We start from the raw sequence: 20,727 nt of genomic DNA on the forward strand, positions 1-20,727 counted from the left end.
CCAGGCAAAACAAATCCTTCTGGTGTCTCCTGCAGTGGCCAATCCAGCCCCCCCCCTGCCCTCCCCAGGGACTGGAGTCCCCCTCCCTCCACACAGCCCCTGGCATTTGGAGGGTAGACTGCCCCTGGAGCTGGAAGTCCCATTGAGCCGTTCTGCCTCACCACCATTCCTCTCCCTCCAGGGCCCACGGGGAGAAAGAGGAGAGAAAGGCGAGACTGGAGCTGCTGGCGTGGCCGGGCCCCCTGGCGGGAAGGGCCCCCCCGGAGACGACGGCCCCAAAGGGAACCCCGTAAGTGGTGCTGCGAGGGGCGAGTCCTGCCTTGCCGGGGGTTGGACTAGATGACCCTGGGGGCCCCTTCCGACTCTACAATTCTGTGATTCTCTGTTTCTATCTCCACCTGATTTCATTCCATTCTTGGACGGAAGTTCCTTAAAATCGGGAAGGGGGCTGTCATTGAATGGGATGGAAAAGGTAAAACGAAGCCATGTGTCTGTTGGGAAGGAACAGCTGGGCAACCGGGAGGGAGGGCTTAATCTCTTTTTTCAATTAAATATATCTTTATTAATTTAAAATAAATACATTTATGAGGAAACCGACGTACATACAAGTAAACAAACATACAATCAAACAAATAAATAACATGAAAAATCAAACAAACCACCACACTATAAGATACAAGATTAATATAATTATCATCCTATATACTCCTGATACTGAACACAATTATAAAACTTACAGAGAAGAAATTTAAAACTGACTTCCAATTAATCTCACTGTACTTTATCTATCCATTACTTTATACCGCACAGTTACATATTTCTTATATTGTATCTTTTTACCTCCCTACGAACTTATATTTATACAAGACAGGGATCAGTCTAATTCTGCCAATTCCTTTTATTCCATAGTTTTCCAAAGATTCTTTAAAGATTCCCCAATCCTTATAGACTTTTTGTTTTGATTGTCCTAATCTCTGTCTCTCACTTTTTTAGGGTCCAGTCGGTTTCCCTGGAGATCCGGGACCCCCTGGCGAAATGGGACCTCGGGTGAGTCATGGGACCGCTTTCCCTAGCAGCCCCCACAGAAGGGCCAGGATCTGACCTGGGGGCTGACCGTGACTTTGTTCCTCTCTTGCCAACAGGGCCAAGACGGGGCCAAAGGCGACCGGGGAGAAGATGGAGAGCCGGGCGAGGCGGTAAGCGCTCTAGGTCTGGCCGGAAAAAGGTTCCAGGTCATCTTCTGCTGGGTTTGGTTCCAGACATGATGCCTCCTGCGAGTCCACCCTCCTCTTTCCCCAACGGTGAAGGGTCTCCATCACCTTCTTGGCTTCCCAAGATGCCCTTCTTCCAGAGTCGCCTTCCCCTTCTTTGTCTTCTTCCCAATTCCACTCCTCCCCGCCCAGCGTGACCCCCTTCCCTTTCTCCCCTTTCCAGGGCTCTCCAGGACCCACTGGTGAGAATGGACCCCCCGGCCCGCTTGGCAAGAGGGTGAGTGGAAAGAGAGGGGCCTGGTTGACCCACGAGCCCAACCTCAAGAGGGTCCAGGCCCTTGGGCATCGGGGGCCAGAGAGAGAGGGGCCCCTGTGACTGGGGGCCAGCTTGGCATCTCTCTGAGCCCGGTGCCTCCCCATCTCTCTCCACAGGGTCCGGCCGGCACCCCAGGCCCCGAAGGACGCCAAGGGGAGAAAGGCGCCAAGGTGAGTTACCTGGTCACCAGGTAAATGGAAGGGGAAGCCAGACAGGCAGGTGGCTTGGCTACCCTAAAGAAGAAACTATGGGATATCAGAGGGGTATCCAAGAGCCCATATAGAGTCTTTACGTAGGTTCTCTATTGGTAGGAGGAAATAACAGAGGCCAACCAGAGAATATTGAGAAGCAAAGCAGCTAGGAAGCCTGATCTTTATTGATCTGTTGCAACAGGGTGCTCCCCTCACACGCAGGAAAGAAGGAGGACCCCAGAACCAAGGTGTGCCTGCCCTTATATAGACATGTTAAATTCCCTACCCTGGAGCTCAGGACCACCCCCAAAAACATCATGCATACATCACAGAAGGAGTGTAACCCAAGACCACTCCCTCAGATACATCATACCTACATCACAGAAAGGGCGGTCTACAGCAGAAATCGGAGTGCATTGTTTATCTCCTGTTGTCGTATGCTTCCTGTCTGGCAGGTGCTCTGTTAATGCTCACTTGATTGGATACCCTGGGGAGCCTGTCCAGTCTTGTAATGACAAATCCTTAGTTCCTGAGCCAGGTCACAGGCTCACACCCTATTCATATCTTAAATGTGCCCTTAAGACAGGATTTGTGAAGGAAAAGACAATGGGGAGGCTTTTCCATTTTTCTTTGATCTTGCAGAGAAAACATTTGGTCAGTTTGGGAATCAAAAATGGTTTCAGGTTGGTCTTGCTGTGCTGATCTATGCACGTGCTTGGTCGGTACATTTATAAACATTTAACATATATCTAAGACCTTAAAATTATTATCACAGGGCAGATTTTTGTTTACAAGTGTGTGTGTGTGTGTGTTGGGGGCTTATACCTTTCTGTTTTCCATGAGCTCCTTTAATATTTGAATTTATTTGCCCTGCACTCTAAGGCCACAGGGCAGGGGTTAGAACAACTGAAATATATTTTCATTTTTAAAAAAAGAGATTTAGTGTTGATTTCTGCATTGCATGACCCCTGTGGTTCCCCTCCAATTCTGCAGTTTTATGATTCTTAACCTCCCTCCCTCCAGGCAAATCCTACTCCCAAAACCCCTTCAAGGACTTGCATTTCCCCAGCCCACTCCACGTCCTGGTCGCTTCTCTTTGGCACTCTGCAGGGCAGCACAATCCCAGTGCACGTCTACTCAGGAGTAAGCCCCGAGAGGCCCACGCAGAAGTATCGTATTTTTCACTCTATAAGACGCACCAGACCATAAGACGCACCTAGTTTTTGGAGGATGTAAAAAAGAAAAAAAATATTCTGAATCTCAGAAGCCAGAACAGCAAGAGGGATCGCTGCACGGCGAAAGCAGCGATCCCTCTTGCTGTTCTGGCTTCTGGGATAGCTGCGCAGCCTGCATTCGCTCCATAAGACGCACACACATTTCCCCCTTACTTAGAATCATAGAATCATAGAATCATAGAGTTGGAAGAGACCACAAGGGCCATCGAGTCCAACCCCCTGCCAAGCAGGAAACACCATCAGAGCACTCCTGACATATGGTCGTCAAGCCTCCGCTTAAAGACCTCCAAAGAAGGAGACTCCACCACACTCCCTGGCAGCAAATTCCACTGTCGAACAGCTCTTACTGTCAGGAAGTTCTTCCTAATGTTTAGGTGGAATCTTCTTTCTTGTAGTTTGGATCCATTGCTCCGTGTCCGCTTCTCTGGAGCAGCAGAAAACAACCTTTCTCCCTCCTCTATGTGACATCCTTTTATATATTTGAACATGGCTATCATATCACCCCTTAACCTCCTCTTCTCCAGGCTAAACATGCCCAGCTCCCTTAGCCGTTCCTCATAAGGCATCGTTTCCAGGCCTTTGACCATTTTGGTTGCCCTCCTCTGGACACGTTCCAGTTTGTCAGTGTCCTTCTTGAACTGTGGTGCCCAGAACTGGACACAGTACTCCAGGTGAGGTCTGACCAGAGCAGAATACAGTGGCACTATTACTTCCCTTGATCTAGATGCTATACTCCTATTGATGCAGCCCAGAATTGCATTGGCTTTTTTAGCTGCCGCGTCACACTGTTGGCTCATGTCAAGTTTGTGGTCAACCAAGACTCCTGGATCCTTTTCACATGTACTGCTCTCAAGCCAGGTGTCACCCATCTTGTATTTGTGCCTCTCATTTTTTTTGCCCAAGTGCAATACTTTACATTTCTCCCTGTTAAAATTCATCTTGTTTGTTTTGTTTTCATCTTGTTTGTTACTTTTTAGGAGGGAAAAAGTGCGTCTTATAGAGCAAAAAGTATGGTAATTGCTAGGTGGCAGGATTGTGGCCTGAGGCTGGTCCTCCGCTTCCTCCTGCCCCGGAGGGATTTGTAGCTGGTTTAGGATGGATCTCCCAGCGGCAATTAAAAGAAGAAAACAAAACCCTGGGCTGTAATTTCAAAAGATTACGGGGCGATGGCTGCAAACCGCTTGGGGCTGCGAAAGAACAGAAATAAAATCCCCTGCCGAGATGAAGTTGGAGCCCTCCCTCGCTTAGGCCACCTTGATTATATATTTCATGGGAATGCAGGCTATAAATTCTCGAAACGGATAAACAGCAAAAGAGGGCTTGGAAACCGGGTGCTCTGGTTTTCTGAAATAGAACAACAAAGTTCTGGGATCTTTGTCTAGCTGTTAGGACATCAGTGCACCAACCTGCACACCTGACGCCATCGCTAAACAGCTGTGGGAGACGGAGGTGTTTTGCTCTTCCCAGAAAGCAGAACTCAAAAGCCCCACAAGGACCAGTTAGCTGTGATTACACGGGGTTGGGATAGATGACTTTTGGCGTTCCCATTCCAGCCCTACAATTCCGGATCTTCCCTCTCAGGAGACAATTTTTTTTTTGTATATGTTGGAAGCTGCCCAGATTGGCTGGGGTAAAATCATTATCATTATATCTCAATGTGCAAGAGTGACAGTCCGTTTCCAGGTAAACGAGTTGCTTCAGGGACTTTGGTGCAGTTTCTTTAAAAACAATTATCATTTGGTTTTACAAATTTGTTCACATTCAAAATCACAAATAATAAAAAATTACACAAGATTCTTCCGAATCTCTGGACTTCCCTCCTCCCCTCCACGGGTTCTGTAATTAACCTTTCCAACTGCATATTGTAAATCACTTGTTTGTCAGTTATCCATCATGTCCAAAGTCCATGTAACATTGCAAGAGTTATTTAAGACCTGCTATAGAGTCCAAATGCTTACAGTGGTCTCTCAAGTATAACAGCTTCGGCTGTTCTTCGTTGAAGTTTTGATCCTCCTAGTTTCTGATCTCCCCGGTCATTTTTGCCATCTCTGCATAGTCCAACAGCTTTGTCTGCCATTCCACGCTGGTGGAGATTGACTTGGGTTCAGTTTCAACAGGCTGGGACAGACCCCCCTCCCACCATAATTTTGATTATTTCTAGATGAAACACAGCCTGGGGAGTTTGTGGCTTTGGAGGGAAGGTGTGTGTGTGTGTGTGTGTGTGTGTGTGTGTGTGTGCGCCTAATTTTCTCCCTGCTGGCTTTCCCCCATGCAAAACCCTCCCCCACCCCACCCAAAATCCCCGGCTGGGGAAACACAGCCAGATGGGTGGAGTGCAAATAATAACTTATTATTTTTATTTCACTGTTGGGGCTCATGCAGAACTGGCAGCCCCAAAACTCCACCCAGCCCTTTATTCCCTTTCCCACTTACAATAAAGTAGGACACCTCGCCCATCCACATTTTAATTCAAGGACTGTTGGGTGGGGTGGTTTTTTTGTTTTTTTATTGGTAAATATTTTCATTTCCTTTTATAAGTCGTATTAGAACAGATGAAAATCAAAAGATGGAAAATCTGAACTGTGAAATCGGGGGTTGGACTAGATGACCCTCAGGGTCCCTTCCGATGGCACGATTCTATGATTCTTTGATACTGCTGTTCGGGGAATGTATTATTTAGTTGTGAACTACTCTATTTACTTACTTACTTACTTACTTCCTTACAGTTAATAATAATAATTGGTATGCCGCCCTTCCTCCACAGATCTGAAGACGGTTCACAAAATAAAAATGCAATATAAAAACCACAAAATACAGAATAAATCCTGCTTGCTGGTTTTCCACTTGGGGGATCTGTTCAGCCACTGTAAGAATGGGCTGCCAGACTGTGTGAATGAATGAATTTTATTATTACGGTCACAGACCAGTTCCTGCTCACTTACAATATCAGGGAAATCATAAAACGCAACAGGAATACATTGAATTGCAATTGGGTATAACAGAGGCAATTCAGATATAGCGGCAGTTAAAAATCTATATTAAATCTTGATCATTAAAATATAACCTAAAATTGTCATTTAAAACCTTAGTCATTTTGGTAGTAAGGCTTGTTCCCTGAGTTTTATGGCAGTCACACAGAATTTGGCCACCCTTAGCGTGATCTCCAGATCCTTGTCCTCTACCAGGAGTTTTAGATATTGAAGTTCGGACACATTTGGAGATTTTGGTATAACAGGAGTGATAAATACCGAGCGTATATTCCCGTAGAAACGGCAGCATGGAATAGCAAGAAGGAAAGCAACTGGGTTGTGCGTCTAGGCAAATGCAAAAATATTCTGAAACAGAAGTGAGGGGCGGGGATTGGCCGCTTTGTGGACTTGTCAAGTCAGAAGGGACCCCGAGGGTCATCCAGCCCAACCCCCTGTGACCTTCTTCCCCTTCCCTCTCTAGGGAGAGCCAGGAGCGCTGGGAGCCCCAGGGAAGACGGGGCCCGTGGGCCCTCAGGGACCCCCGGGGAAGCCAGGGACGGACGGACTGAGGGGCCTCCCCGGATCAGTGGTAAGGAGACCGACCCGGACGCCTGGGTTCTCTGGGAGGGGCTGGGCGTGCATGTGTGTGTCCACGGAAGTCGGGCTCAGTTGGGGGCCCCTCGTGTGACACCAGGGGAGCCTCAAAGACCCTCACCAGGGGGCAGGATTGGTATCTTGTGGTCTTCCAACCAAGTCCCGTTGCAGGACCCTGGAGAGTTTGTGGGGGGCCTATGGGGTGTCGGGGGAGGGGTGGGACCTCTGGTGGGGACATGTCTTCTCCTTCTGGGGTGGTTTGTCCACCTTTGGCCCCCACCTTTCACTCCTGGGAGATGTTGGCCTGGGGCAGGGGTCCCGATCCCGGGAAACGGTCTCAGACCCTCAGAGTTCGGGGCTCTGGCTGGACCAAGTCCAACCTTCAAGAAGGCAGTGGTGGAGGAGGAAAGAAAATAACATGGTGGCAGGTTGTGAGGAGGTTTTTGTGGTTATCAGGAAAGCCGACCCGAGAACCATCTCGTTTTTGTTTTTAATAATGCTGTATTGTTTTTAATATTCGGTTGGAAGCCGCCCAGAGCGGCTGGGGAAACCCAGCCAGATGGGCGGGGTATAAATAATAAATTATTATTATTATTATTATGGAGGTGCCAAAATTATGGCTGAAGGTGGTCTCCATAGAGACTGTTACAGTCAATGCTTAGTCTACGGGGTATTTTTATGCTAGTGGATAATCCATTGGTTGTTGGATCGATTCTGATTTTCCTGAAATAAAGCAAAGACCAGAATGGAAGGTGGTTGAAATCTCTGCGCTTCACATGGTTGCTTCTAAAGGCTATAAATAAAGTATGTTCAATCAGGATAAAAAAGAGAAGGGAGTACAGTGGATGCTCAGGTTGTGAACGTGATCCGTGTGGGATGCACGTTTGCAACCTGCAGCGCTCGCAACCCGCAGCGGCACGCACATGCACGGTTGCGATTCAGCACTTCTGCGCATGCGCAACCACCGAAACCCAGAAGTTCCGATACCCTGCTGCAGCGGCCATTGTGATTCTCCGGCAGTTGAAGAAGATGGGTGGGGGGATGCATTGCAGCAGGGAGGGGAGGGGGCCAGGTGGGCGGGGCCAGAGCAAAAGTGGGCGGGGCACTGGGCACTTTGAAGGGTGGGGCTGCATGAGGCCACCGAGGGCCACCTAGAGAGGGCTGCCTTTGGGCACTGAGTTTCCCACCCCGACTGAACGCTTTTGCCCCCCTCCCCGTCTCTTCCAGGGGGCACAGGGCAAGCCAGGAGCTACCGGCCAGGCTGGGCCCCCGGGACCAGTGGTGAGTGTCTGGGGTCTCCTCCATGGCCAGGGGGGTGGGGATGGTGGGTGGTGTGACAGCCTATGGGGAGAGAGCTAATGGTCCCAACCGTTGGGCCTCTTGCAGGGGGTTGAGCTGGATGACCTTTGGGTTCTTTTCTGACTCTACTATTCTGCGGTTCTTCCTGCAGGGCCCCCCTGGCTTGCCTGGGCTGAAAGGCGACTCTGGACCCAAAGGAGAGAAGGTAAGGCGAGGGTTCCCTCCTTAGATAGGGGGCAGTTGCTTCTCTGTTTGCCCCCAAGATGTCCGTGCCACATCATCACTTTGGTCTCTTAAGTGGTGAACGTCAAACTCAGCCAATAGAAAAGGGACTGTTGGTCAGGGAGACCTCTGGCTAGGAAGCTTCCTCTCGGTGTTCGATGGGCAAAAATGGACAAATGCAGGCCCAGTTTAATCTGTGGAGAAATGTAGCTTGAGATGGGTGCTTTCCAGGTTTCTCTTGGGGGAGTGAAATTGACTAGACCACAAGTGGCTTGGGATCTGGAAAGTAACTAGATTGCAGGTCGGTTGCAAACTGGAAACGGATGAAGTCATAAATCGCTTGCAAGCCAGAAACTGACTATACCATAATTCGATTGCAAGCTGGAAATTAACTAGACCATAAGTTGCTTGTGATGCGGAAATTGGCTGGACCGTAAGTCGCTTGGGATCCTCAAAAATGGACCAGGCTGCAGGTTGCATGCTATCTGGAAATGGAGTAGACTCTAAGTGACTTGGGATCTAGAGATTGACTAGACCCTCAGTGACTTGAGATCTAGAGATTGACTAGACCCTCAGTGACTTGGGATCTAGAAATTGACTAGACCGTGACTTGGGATCTAGAGATTGACTAGACCCTCAGTGACTTGGGATCTAGAAATTGACTAGACCGTAAGTGACTTGAGATCTAGAGATTGACTAGACCCTCAGTGACTTGGGATCTAGAAATTGACTAGACCGTAAGTGACTTGAGATCTAGAGATTGACTAGACCCTCAGTGGTTTGTGAAGTGGTCCAGTCCATTCCCCCCCCTCCAGTAAGTGCCTCCTCTCCCCACAGGGACACCCTGGTCTCATTGGTCTGATCGGACCCCCGGGAGAGCAAGGGGAGAAGGGAGACCGAGGCCTGCCTGGCCCACAAGGCACCGCGGGGCAGAAAGGAGAAACGGTGAGTGTTTGGGGGCAGAGATGTGGGGTGGGCAGGATCCAAATAAAACCAGAACAAAAAATGGAGGACCCTAATCCCTGAGCCATCAGGGAAACACCAACACAGGATGAAGGAGAATTTGTGGCCAGGCCTCCATTCCGGGGACGTTGTCTGCCTGCCTGTCAAGGATTCTTTCGCTGGGATTTCTGCTCTGTGGGGGGTTGGACTAGATGACCCTCGGAGGCCCCTTCCAACTCTAGGATTACACAGAGAAACAACCCTCCATCCTATGAGATATTGACATCCACTTGAGTCTTCCTCGGAACACTTTTGCACCACCGCTTGTTTCTTTTCGCTGTTTAATTTGATTTATTTTTTAAATTCTGTATCCTTAGGGTGAGTGAAGGGTGGGCAGTGGATAAACGAACAGGGATAAAAATGCAGATAATTTGTCGTTGTTACCTGTCTGCAGGTTTTATTGCCTTTAAAGGTTTCTCAACGAATAAACAAGACCAAAATCTTCTAGTGAAGCCGATTCCGGTCGCCACAAAGAGGGAGAGAAGGGCAGGGGAGGGGACATGGGGGGGGGGAGAAGCCGGGGGGGGGGGATCTTCTGTCACTATAGCATGGGGGGAAGGTTGCAGGCACCGGTGGGGGGCCAGTTAGGACTCCTGGGTTCCCAAGATGGCATGGTCTTGCCCGACTGACCCTTTCTCTCTCTGTTTCCCCCACAGGGAATCCCTGGCCCAACCGGCCCCCTCGGACCCGCAGGACCCCCTGGTCTCCCCGTAAGTGAGCCCCCCTTGCCCTCCCCACACCCCCTCCCTGTGTGACACCTTCGAACACCTTTAAAAAAACCATGCTTTTCAGATTTATACATTTCACAATTTTTTCAGTCATTCTGATGTTTCAAAACTTGACTTCCTTCCCTCTCTTTCTGTGGCTCCTTAAATTTATTTCTAATACCTTCTGCATATCCAAATTAACCAAATCTGTAAATATTCAATAAACCATTTCCACTCTTTTATTCAAAAGTTTCGGTTTATTAAAAAGTTGTATCGGTTTCTTATTTTTGGGGTAAGTTCCGCCACATCCGCATATTCTGTAAGTTTTTGTATCCGTTCTTCCTTTGCTGGGACTTCTTTCCGTTTTGTGGGCAAGTAACATATCTAATTGATTTTTTACTTTTATTGTTAATCATGTTTTTATATTGTATTTTATGCTGCTTTTATAATTAAGTATTTTAAAGTGTTTTAAATTTGTTGTTAGCCGCCCTGAACCTGGTTTTTGAACCAGGAAGGGCGGGGTATAAATAAAAAATTATTATTATTGTTATTATTGCCACAGTAGTCATGTACATGAATAAGTTTCTATACGGTTTCGGTAGTTCTGTCCCTATAATTCCTAAAAGGAAAGCTTCTGGTATTTTTTACAAAGGTTATTTTGAATATCCTTTTTGTTTCATTATATATCATTTCCTCCTCTCTTCCTCAGGGTCCAGGCGGCCCCCCAGGTCCTAAAGGAGCCACGGTAAGAGCCTCCCCACACATTGAGCCCCCCCACCCGCTTGGGGGGAGAGGCGGGGCGAGGGCGTGCCCCTCTTTCCCTCGCGTGCCACTGACATCGCCAACTTCCTTTTCTAGGGTCAAGCGGGACCCAAAGGTCAGCGCGGAGTCCCTGGTCCCCCTGGACGGCCGGTAAGAAAACCCCACACATTCCCTGCTTCCTCTGATGGTGTTTCCTGCTTGGCAGGGGGTTGGACTCGATGGCCCTTGTGGTCTCTTCCAACTCTATGATTCTGTGATTCTCCCCACACCCCAAGGTCTGCTCCTCCAGCTGGGAAAGCGAAACCCTCCTGACTTGAATGCTCTAGGAAACTGTGTTGTTGTTGTTGTTTTTAAAAATTTATATTCATGGTAAATATTCAGGCAGTAGCGCTCGATACTCTTAATCCCAGGGTTGTGGGTTTGAGTCCCATGTTGGGCAGAAGATGGGTTGGACTAGATGACCCTGGGGGTCCCTTCCAAACCTGTGATTCTGTGGTAATAATAAGAGCAGTGGACATGTTGGATTGGGTTCTGGTAACTGGGATTTCCCCACCCAGCCTCCCACACGGCTGCCCTCTGCCTTCCTCAGGTGAGCCGAAAGGAAGCCCCTCTCCAGAGTTAGACTGTGGAACTCCTTGCCACCAGGGAAGTTTTTAATGTGTGACATTTTAATGTATCTTTAATCTTTGTTGGAACCCGCCCAGAGTGGCTGGGGAAACCCAGCCAGATGGACGGGGTACAAATAATAAATTATTATTATTATTATTATTACTGGGTGTGGGAATGTTCAGGGATACAGGAGAGGATATATTGTTCGATTATAGCCTTTCCAACTTGTGTTGGAATTTTAGCAGAGTAACATTCCCCATTTTTAAACTTACAGCAGATGCGTTTGCTCAGGCTCGCTAAAGCCTCTATAATAACTGTTCTGGTATTTCCCCCTTATTCCCTCATAAAAGAGAAGACACGACACAGTCTTCTATAAAAGTATAAAAAGGTTTACTCACACATCATTCTGTTCACAATAGGATCCCAGAAGGCAGACTTAGCTTAGAAAAGTAACATACACTTGGAAACTATTCCATAAGAAGACAGTCCCTTTGCCCTCTCTTGGCTGAAGGCCAAGAGAGCATCTTTGACTAAGCAGACGTTGCTTCTTTGATGCATGTCGTCAAAAAAAGAGAGATGGTTTTGTGCTTTTGTCGTTTACCTGCACAGGTGAGGCCACGCCCACCTCTAGTCCCATGCAGAGGAAGTCTGTCCCAGCCCAGAAGGAAACAGGAAGTTGACCTGCTGGCTGGACAAACATTCCTCCCCATGTGTGAACATGTTCACTCTAGGAATGTTGTACTTGACTGCTCTTGTGTTTCACATCCCACACTGAGAGGATTGGGCAAATTCACGGCCGTGCTCTTGACTCAAAGGGGAACGTGGCCTGAATGGCGGCTGCCGGAAACCAACCGCAGGAGGGGAGAGAGGGCTCTTGAGTTCGAATTCTGACGGGTGGTTCTCACGTTCTCCCGGCCAGGGACTCCCCAGAGAGGTGATCCAGCCGCTGCCCATCCAGCGGCCCAAGAAGAACAAGCGTTCAGTGGACGGCAGCCAGCTGGTGGCCGAGGATCAGCCGCCGTCGGACGGGGCAGGCCAGGCGCCCTCGGAGGGCATGGAGGAGATCTACGGTTCCCTCAACTCCCTGCGGCAGGAGATTGAGCAGATGAGGAAGCCCCTGGGCACCCAGGAAAGCCCCGGGCGAACCTGCCAGGACCTGCTGCTCTGCCACCCGGACCTGCCTGATGGTGGGTTGGGGGCTCAGGGTCCCCTGGAAGACAGGAGTAATAATAATAGTAATTTTATTCTTTACACCCCGCCCATCTGGCTGGGTCAGGGTGGTGGTTGTCCAGCCACGCTTGAGTTCTTCTGCAACTCCCATGCGCTCCCAACAAGCGCAAGGGATGTTGGGAGTTGTAGTCCAATGTCTACAGGTGGGCAAGGCCATTGCAAGGAGTCACAGAAGCCACTGGGTGAGGCTTCCCGGCCCATCCTGCCCGAGCCACCAAAGCGGCAGCTGGGAGGTGCGATTCCTGTCTCGCAAGGAGGCAGGACAAAGAGCCTCGGGTAACTTGCATAAGTGAGCCCAGCTGCATCCTTTGGGATGAAGGCAGCCCAGGATTCCTAGCCTTGTTGATGCAAGGTGGGCAGCAAAGATAGAAAAGGGGAATTCCTGGAGGCAAAGATGATGAGAAAACCCCAGCAGGGATTTAAAATCTCAAAACGTGCAGTGGTTCAGTGTGGAAATACAGGCCATTACACCCCTTCCAAGTTCCTTTCAAAGTTCCCCTCTTCCCTAAGCATAGAAAGAGACCATGAATTGGGTAACCTAAAAATTGGTTTACTTACAAATTCTCCAAAGGTCAGGTTCATGTGCTTTTCCGTGCAGCATTCAGAAAAAGTTGTGCAGCCGTGAGGAATCCTTTGCTTTAAGGTAACATCCAGACCCAGAGGTAGCATATCTCTATTCCTTGTTCTTTGGCCACTGTCAGAATTAGATGGGGGCCCCTATGGCCTGACCCAACTGCTGCTGCAAGCTTTTCTGATGTCCTTTTCCCCTTTTCTCCCCACCCCCCAAAATAATAATATCCAGGCGAATACTGGATCGACCCCAACCAGGGCTGCTCACGAGATTCCTTCAAGGTCTACTGTAATTTCACGGCCGGCGGAGAGACCTGCGTCTTCCCCAGCCAGGAGATTCGAGAGGTAAGAGAAATGGGATTAGATCTGCCGGGGGGACGGATGGACTCGATGACCTCTGGGGGTCCCTTCCCATTCTGCGATTCTTTGAATCTCTGCCCTCCAGATGTTGATTTAATTGATGCGCAACTGGACCGACTGCGATGTTCACGTGACGGAAAGCCTATTCCGAAATGATGGCTGCTGCCGTTCTTATTCTTATTCTTTACAAATGAAGGTTGCATTCCAGTATATTTCCCTCTCTCTCTCCTTTTCCCAGGTGAAAATGTCGACGTGGGAGAAAGAGAAACCTCAAACCTGGTTCAGCCAATTCCAGAAAGGCAGGAAGGTGAGAGAATTGTGATACGGGGGGTTATTTACATGCTGCATAGTGACCCCCTCAGCGCCTCTGGGGCTCTGCAGACCGAAAGGAATAATAATAATAATAATAATAATAAGAAGAAGAAGAAGAAGAAGAAGAAGAAGAAGAAGATGATAACAAGAAAGGATTTAGTTACACTACTTCTAGATTTCAAAAGGAAGTCATAGAAGGGAAAGTGAAGTTGCTGAAGGGTGCGTATAGTATTCTGCTAGAATAGGAAACTAAAGATGAGGAGGTGAATTCAGTCATGATAAAATGGGCACAAAGATATAGGTCATAACATATTATTTGAAGATTGGGAAAAATTGTGGAAAACAGATTTAAAATTTACAGATTGCTCTCTTTGGAAAGGAAATTAAATGAAAATGATGTATAGATGGTATATAACACCAGTACAGAGGTAGGCTAGGCTGAGAGAAGAGGGACTCGCTTCTGTGGCGCCGGAAATCGCGTCTGCGCAGACACAGACGCTGGAAATCGCGGGCATGCGCGCTCACGCATGCGCACATTCTGGCCCATGGTGGGATCTCTGCTGGAGTGAACCAGCCCAGGCGAGGTCAACCTTGCTGACCCCTGTCCTAGCCTGTCTGCAACACCCCCACCAGCCCTCCTCCAAACCTCCGCCCAGCAGAGACTGGGTAAAAGAACAACAAACCTCTGGTTACCTGAAACATGTTCAATAAACACAGAAGACGTAACCGGCTGTACGTTTGAAAAAATAATATATACTAGTCATTGTATTGAATTGTAGGTTTCAACAAAAGCAGCTCATCAAGTTCAACGGAAAAAGTAGAAGACCCAGTGGATCCGTTCATTCTCTAATCAGTTTATGCATAAGGTCCATAGATGTGAAAGTGTCTGTTCCACACGAAAGGTTGTTGCAATTCCACAGAATCCTTTCACAGAGTCTAAGACAAGGATTTCTGGAATATTAGCCTTGTTTTGCCGTCTTGGGCTTCATCAGTGGTAGTAAAGTTGTGGGCTGTTGGACTCTATGAACAGACAGGTGGAATAGACACTTTCACATATAAGGACCTTATGCATAAACTGATTAGAGAATGAACGGATCCACTGGGTCTTCTACTTTTCTTGTTGAACTTTATGAGCTGCTTTTGTTGAAATCTACAATTCAATGTAATAAAGAGTATATATTATTTTTTCAAACGTACAGCTGGTTACGTTTTGTGTGTTTATTGAATACAGCAGAGACGAGGAGCAAAAGGGCAGCCCCAGGCAGAGTATGTTGCAGCAGTCTAGCCCTGACTCCTTTTTGTTGGGATACCGTTACTGGAATATTGCCGGGGAGACGGGGGCATCAGGCAGGCCCCCAGCTGGCTCCAGCCACCGGCCGGCAGCCGGGCAATCGCCAATCTCCCTTGGAACAGCATCAATCAGCGACACGAGCCTCAGATACGTTTAGAGACCTGTGCATGCTGTATCAGCAGAGTGAATAAATCTTCTCACAGCAGAAGTGGCGGAGAGAGCCATGTGTAAGCATATTTACAGCATTTATTCAGCATAGTTCAGGAACAAAGGAAAAAACATGTCTGCTTCCCTTCGTGTCCAGCAAACTGCGACATAGCAGAAGCAACACACAACGGAAGTTCCCAGCAGACTGAGCTGGAAGTAAACAGGCACGTGACACACAACAGTCATGCCTGTTCCCTTTTAAGGTGGAACGGAACTATATCCTAACACTTTTCTCCCCCTTGCCAGTTCTCCTACTCGGACGCCGACGGCAACCCCCTGGGCATCGTACAGCTCACCTTCCTGCGCCTTCTGAGCGTCTCGGCCCGGCAGAACTTCACCTACCACTGCCAGCGTTCGGCCGCCTGGCACAGCCGCGGGGAGCCGGCCCCCGGGGGCTACCAGCGTGCCCTCCGCTTCCAGGGCGCCAACGAGGATGAGCTGAGCTACGACAGCAGCCCCTATGTCAAGGCCCTGCGGGACGGCTGCGCGGTGAGTCCTCCCAGCAGGGGTGGCGTCGGGCGGGAGCCGGGTTCCCTGGGCGGGGGGCACACAGGGGCCACGCTGTGAGGACAGGAGGCCGGGTCAGACGGGCCCCTTTGCGCAGCTGAGCCGGGGGGCTCTTTGTACGCCCAATGGAGCCTCCAGGGACAGAGGCAGTCTACCCAGATTCATTGGGGGCATTTGAGAAGGGGATGGTGGTCTAGGTGGGCCATTGGCCTGATCCAGTAGTCCTTATGACAGAGTGGGCTGGTGGGGGTCACTTTACGGGAATTTGAGGGGAATTTGAAGCTTTCGCAGAGCTGAATCGATGCCCGGCCTTTACCGAGCATCATTCTTGTGGGGAGGCTATCCGACAGCAGGGATCTCCAAACCATGAAAAGTCCAGCTCCTTTTTTTTTAAAGAGTCATTTGTCATGGATGCTGTAGTAGAAATTCTGGTCATGGCACGGGGTTGGGCTGGATGACCCCCGGGACCCATCCAACTCTGTGATTCTAAAGCAGGTTTTTGGGTTGTTGGTTTTTTTTTTTTTTTTCCAATTCTATTTCTATGCTGCTTTTTCTTCAAATAAATCCCTAAGCGGCTTACAAGCAAAAGATAAAAATGACATAATGGAACGTCACGGATACAGCATAAATCGTATGGAATACTTAACAAATCATCAGTAAAGCAATCACAAACAAAACAATGACTGCTCTGCTAGATCAGCGGTTCCCCAACTTTTCCTGGGGGGCCCTGCCCCCCTGGTTCAATGAACTTACACTCCACCCAAAACAACATACCGTATTTTTTGCTCCATAAGACGCACCTGACCATAAGACGCACCTAGTTTTTAGAAGTGGAATGCAAGAAAAAAATATTCTTTAAAGGGAGCGCTGAGCATAGCCTGTATGCATCCCAGGCTCTGCTCAGCGCTCCCTTTCACGAGCCGCGTGGAGCGTGGGTGCGGCGCTTGCAGGCTTTTCCCCAGGAGGGGAAAGCCCCCCAGAGCCACACACATTCTCCACGCGGCTTGTGAAAGGGAGTGCGGCTCTTGGGGGCTTTTCCAGGAGGTGGGGGAAGGGACTGAGGGGCTGCCTTCTGTCCCTTCCCCCACCTCCCACAGAAGGCAGCAAGAGCCGCGCGCTCTTTAAAGGGTGCGCAGCTCCTGTGGGCTTTTCTAGAAGGAAGCAGAAGGGACTGACACGGCCAGTCAGTCCCTTCTCCCTCCTGGGGAAAAGCCCGCAAGAACCACACGGAGTGTGTGTGCGGCTCTTGGGGGATTTTCCCGCCTGCCTCCCGCCTGCATTTGCTCCATAAGACGCACACATATTTCCCCTTACTTTTTAGGAGGGGAAAAGTGCATCTTATGGAGCGAAAAATATGGTAATTCAGAAAAGCAGTTTCCATGACCCTCTAAGATAATAATGCAACAAAATTCAAAGCAGTAGCGATAAATTGTACATTTGTTGAAAACTCAATTAAAACTACTTAGTTTAACTGTGTAAAGAAAATGGATGGATTTGATCTTGGTCAAAGACTTTGCCATTAGAAAAAGGAGGTCCCCCCCCCTTTCAAATATAAATGAAGTGGAAATAGACAATAAGACTGTAGGTTTCGTTCCCCGAAATATAATTTTCTGTTACGGTTTACCATTGTTTATATTTTGAATTGCATATATACGGGGCACCAAAACCTTTTAGGCGCGTAGGGCCTCTAAAGGTCTTCGTCTCACAGCAATGTTCTGAACGCCAGAGGAAAAGTTCTTCTCGCACTCGGATCCCGCATGCGGGTTTCCCACCACGTTGGCCAGGTTTGCCCTCACATTCTCACGCCATCTCCTCTTTCTCGCAGACACGGAAAGGATCGGACAAGACCGTCCTGGAGGTCCACACCCCCCAGGTGGAGCAGCTGCCTTTGACGGACGTTCGCGTGGCGGACTTTGGGGAGCCCGGCCAGAGGTTCGGGTTCGAGGTGGGGCCGGTCTGCTTCCGAGGCTAAGGCGGCGGGAACACCCTGCGCACTTCACTGAGCCCACCCCCCGACCCCGTTTGCCCTTGGTCTCCGGAGGAACCCCCCACCCCACCAGCAGTGACGGAACAGGATCCGGCCTCTCTCCACGCCCCCCCTCAAGACACAGTGGATCCGCCGCCAACCAATGGGAGACCGAGGAGCATCAGGGGTCCGGGGCACCAATGCAGACCAAAGAGAAGTGGACCGTTTGGGACAAGCCAGATGATATTTTATCGCCATTCCTCCTCCCCACCTCTCCTCCACGAGTAGCGGGTTACGAAACAAAGCCCCCTCCCCAAACACACAGGGATGCCTCCCCACTGTAGCTCTTTTCCCGCCGAACCCACTACTCTAGCCCCACCCCGTGCCTGACCTTGCGGCTGTCTGTCCCCCTCCTCCCCCAAAGCACTAAAGCATCCCTTTCCCTATTCCCAAGGGGTTCTTGGGGAGGAAGCGATTGGGGGGGGGGGACATAATCAACAATAATCTGCAGAATTTTCCAGTTGTAACTCCCCAGTCCCAAATCCACTTGCTGCATTTCCCCCCGTGACCCTTGCCCACTCCAGAACAGGGACCCTTTGCCCCCACCCCTAATGGCCACTCCCACCCTCTGCTGGCCCTTGCACCCGTTTTAAGGCCTCACCCACCCCCCCTGTCCCAGCTCTCCAAAAGGTGTTTTTTGCAAAAGGGAAGCCACAAGCCTTTTCCTGGCTCTCTAGGGCAATCCCCTCACCCCCTAACGGGCAGCACCAATTAAGCCCCACATTTACAGGAGGAAATGGGGGGGGCAGATACTACAGGAACCTGCCTGTGGGCTGGAAAGAGGCAGCTGGAGTGAACAACTTTGCTTGTCTCTATCCTAATGCACAGAGCACGCGAACCAAGCAAGATGAACTCAAGCTCCCATTACAAGGTGGCAAAGGTGATTGAATAGGCACTGCTGAAACCAGAAGGGCTAAATGACGCTGGGTGGGGGCAAACATGGTACAAAAGCCCCCCCCCCCAGTTCAGAGACCAAGAGCAGAGAGGGGTCCTCTGACTTCCCAATGGAGTCTCCCCCAAACCCTGGTTATCTCCACCCTAGCCACCATTGCCCCAAACATATCTTAACTTTCTTTTTTAATGATTCTAAAACTAGACTGCCCCTGGGAGAAGGATCCCTCTTTTTGCACAAATTAGTGTGCCAGGAATTCAGCCAGGAATTCAGCCCCCCTCCCCTCCCCCTTGCTAAACTTTCAAGCCCCTCCCCCATGTTCTGCGTGCTTCTAAGAAGCGTTTTTTGCCTCCCCAACATCCCCTTGCCCCCAGAGCAGCTCCAAAGACCAGAAAGGAAAACTGTGTGTTTTGTTTTTTGTTTTTTTATAAAGAGAAAAAATTAAATAAATTAATTATATTATTTAAAGGAGTGGATATAAGAAAAAGAGACTATTTTCATCTCCTGCTGCCTTTTTATTTTTACGGAAGATGGAAAAAGGCGAGTTTCACACCCAGTTTTTGGTGCTCGGGAAGTTTTTAAAAATAAATTTATTTTCTCTCGGCCGCCTGCAAAGTTTTTTTTTCACCCCTTCTCTCTTGAAAGGGGTTCCCCCCCCCCCTCCACACAAAAGCTCCTCCTTGGCTTTTTTGTTTTCTTAAAAAGCAAGCGAGGGGCTGCCCCCTGGTGCTGGAAGCAGGCGACCCAACCGTGTAATGTTTTGTAATTAATTGTGGAAATTGTATGGTGCCTAATAGATCATCTATAATTTTGCTGCTTTCTTTGGCTCTGTTATTATTTCCTTGCCTTTGCCCGCCCGTTGGAGTTTCGCTTTCGTACACCCCAGTGTGCAAATAATGCAGCCTCCCGGTTGAGAGTCAACTAAAGCCTTCTGCAGGGGGTTTGAGGGAGGCGCCCCCCCAGGGGTCTCTGTGGGGCGGGGGGCCTTGATTCCTAACGCTCCACAACAACCAGCCTCTGGATCCAGCGAACCAGTGGGCAAGCAAGGAAGCTGAAGACTGGGAGATTCAGGACAGATAAAAAGGACTTAGGCACTGTTAACCTGCGGAACCTCATGCCACAAGGCGAAGTGACCAACTTGGGTGGCTAAGAGCCCCAGCAGAGGCAGCAAATGCTTCCGAATATCGGTTACTGGAAACCACAGCAGGGGGAGAGGGCTCTTGTTTTCGAATCCTGCTTGCTGGCTTCCCACAATAGAAATTTATTTTATCACACGATCTCAGGGCAGATCGCAGGGGTCTGGTTGGCCACTGTGAGAGCAGGAGCTGTACAAAACAAATACCGTGAAAATCCCTGAAATGAGAAGTAATCGACTAGAAATATTATCTTGTGGCAATAAACTAAATAATACAAATCAAAAAGATCAGTCTTTAACATCAGCAGTAACATCCAGACCATGGGAGCGTTTCAGCCCTGTTCTTGAGTTTGTTTAAAATCTAAAACAGCTCGTCTTGTATTCCTTTCTTTGAATTTGTGCCATTTAGGTTTTTAAACCTTTTTGTAAAAGCAGCACTAGAATTTTCACACTTGAGTCCTCAACTCTTTATTACTGCGCTTTGCTTTCTTCAAGCTGGGCTTTGTCTAAAACTTGCCATTTAGGTTTTCAAACCCCTTTTTTATAAATTCAGTATTAGAAACTGTACTTTTGAGTCCTTAATCCTTTATTACTGCGCTTTGCTTTATCTCGGTCGAGCTAGGCTTATAACACTTCGGAATTCTGGGGGTTTCTACCCCTTTTTTTGAATTTTGGTCATTTAAAGTTTGTGATTTTTCTATTTCCTTCTGAGGAAACCGAATAGTTCAGTGAAACAAGGTTTGTAGCCGGCACCCCGTTAAGGCTTTGTTCAATTCTTAGGTTTTTTTAATTTTTTCCTTAATCTTTTTGATTTTTATTATTTAGTTTATTTCCACAAGATAATATTTCTAGTCGATTACTTCTCGTTTCAGGGATTTTCACGGTGTTTAATTTGTTTTGTGCAATTTCTCAGTTTTGTGACTGTCTTTTTTCTATTGGTTACTGCGAGAGCAGGAGGCTGAACTGCATGGGCCTGATCCAGGAGCCTATCGTGTCCTCATCCTCCTCACACAAACACGCCTCCCCTCTCTCGTTCTTTCGGGGTTGGGATAGAGGACCCCCAGGCCCCCTTCCAGCGCT

The 20,727-nt window shown here is 48.9% G+C and overlaps 1 protein-coding gene across 1 annotated transcript in view; it reads left to right on the plus strand.

Annotated features, from left to right (window-relative positions):
• COL11A2 (collagen type XI alpha 2 chain) overlaps positions 1-20,696 on the plus strand; it is a 97,592-nt gene extending 76,896 nt beyond the window's left edge. Inside the window, exons 51-67 of the mRNA XM_083600295.1 lie at positions 182-289; positions 994-1,047; positions 1,143-1,196; positions 1,435-1,488; positions 1,644-1,697; positions 6,404-6,511; positions 7,744-7,797; positions 7,967-8,020; positions 8,875-8,982; positions 9,696-9,749; positions 10,456-10,491; positions 10,605-10,658; positions 12,037-12,304; positions 13,150-13,262; positions 13,516-13,584; positions 15,334-15,576; positions 17,420-20,696. Of these exons, the coding sequence (XP_083456421.1) occupies positions 182-289; positions 994-1,047; positions 1,143-1,196; positions 1,435-1,488; positions 1,644-1,697; positions 6,404-6,511; positions 7,744-7,797; positions 7,967-8,020; positions 8,875-8,982; positions 9,696-9,749; positions 10,456-10,491; positions 10,605-10,658; positions 12,037-12,304; positions 13,150-13,262; positions 13,516-13,584; positions 15,334-15,576; positions 17,420-17,566 (1,632 nt within the window). The 3' untranslated portion in view covers positions 17,567-20,696. The remainder of the gene's footprint in view (positions 1-181; positions 290-993; positions 1,048-1,142; positions 1,197-1,434; positions 1,489-1,643; positions 1,698-6,403; positions 6,512-7,743; positions 7,798-7,966; positions 8,021-8,874; positions 8,983-9,695; positions 9,750-10,455; positions 10,492-10,604; positions 10,659-12,036; positions 12,305-13,149; positions 13,263-13,515; positions 13,585-15,333; positions 15,577-17,419) is intronic.
• Positions 20,697-20,727: the final 31 nt, after the last annotated feature.

Source organism: Podarcis filfolensis (genome assembly GCF_964270895.1).
Source record: "Podarcis filfolensis genome assembly, chromosome: 2".
Lineage (NCBI taxonomy): Eukaryota > Metazoa > Chordata > Lepidosauria > Squamata > Lacertidae > Podarcis > Podarcis filfolensis.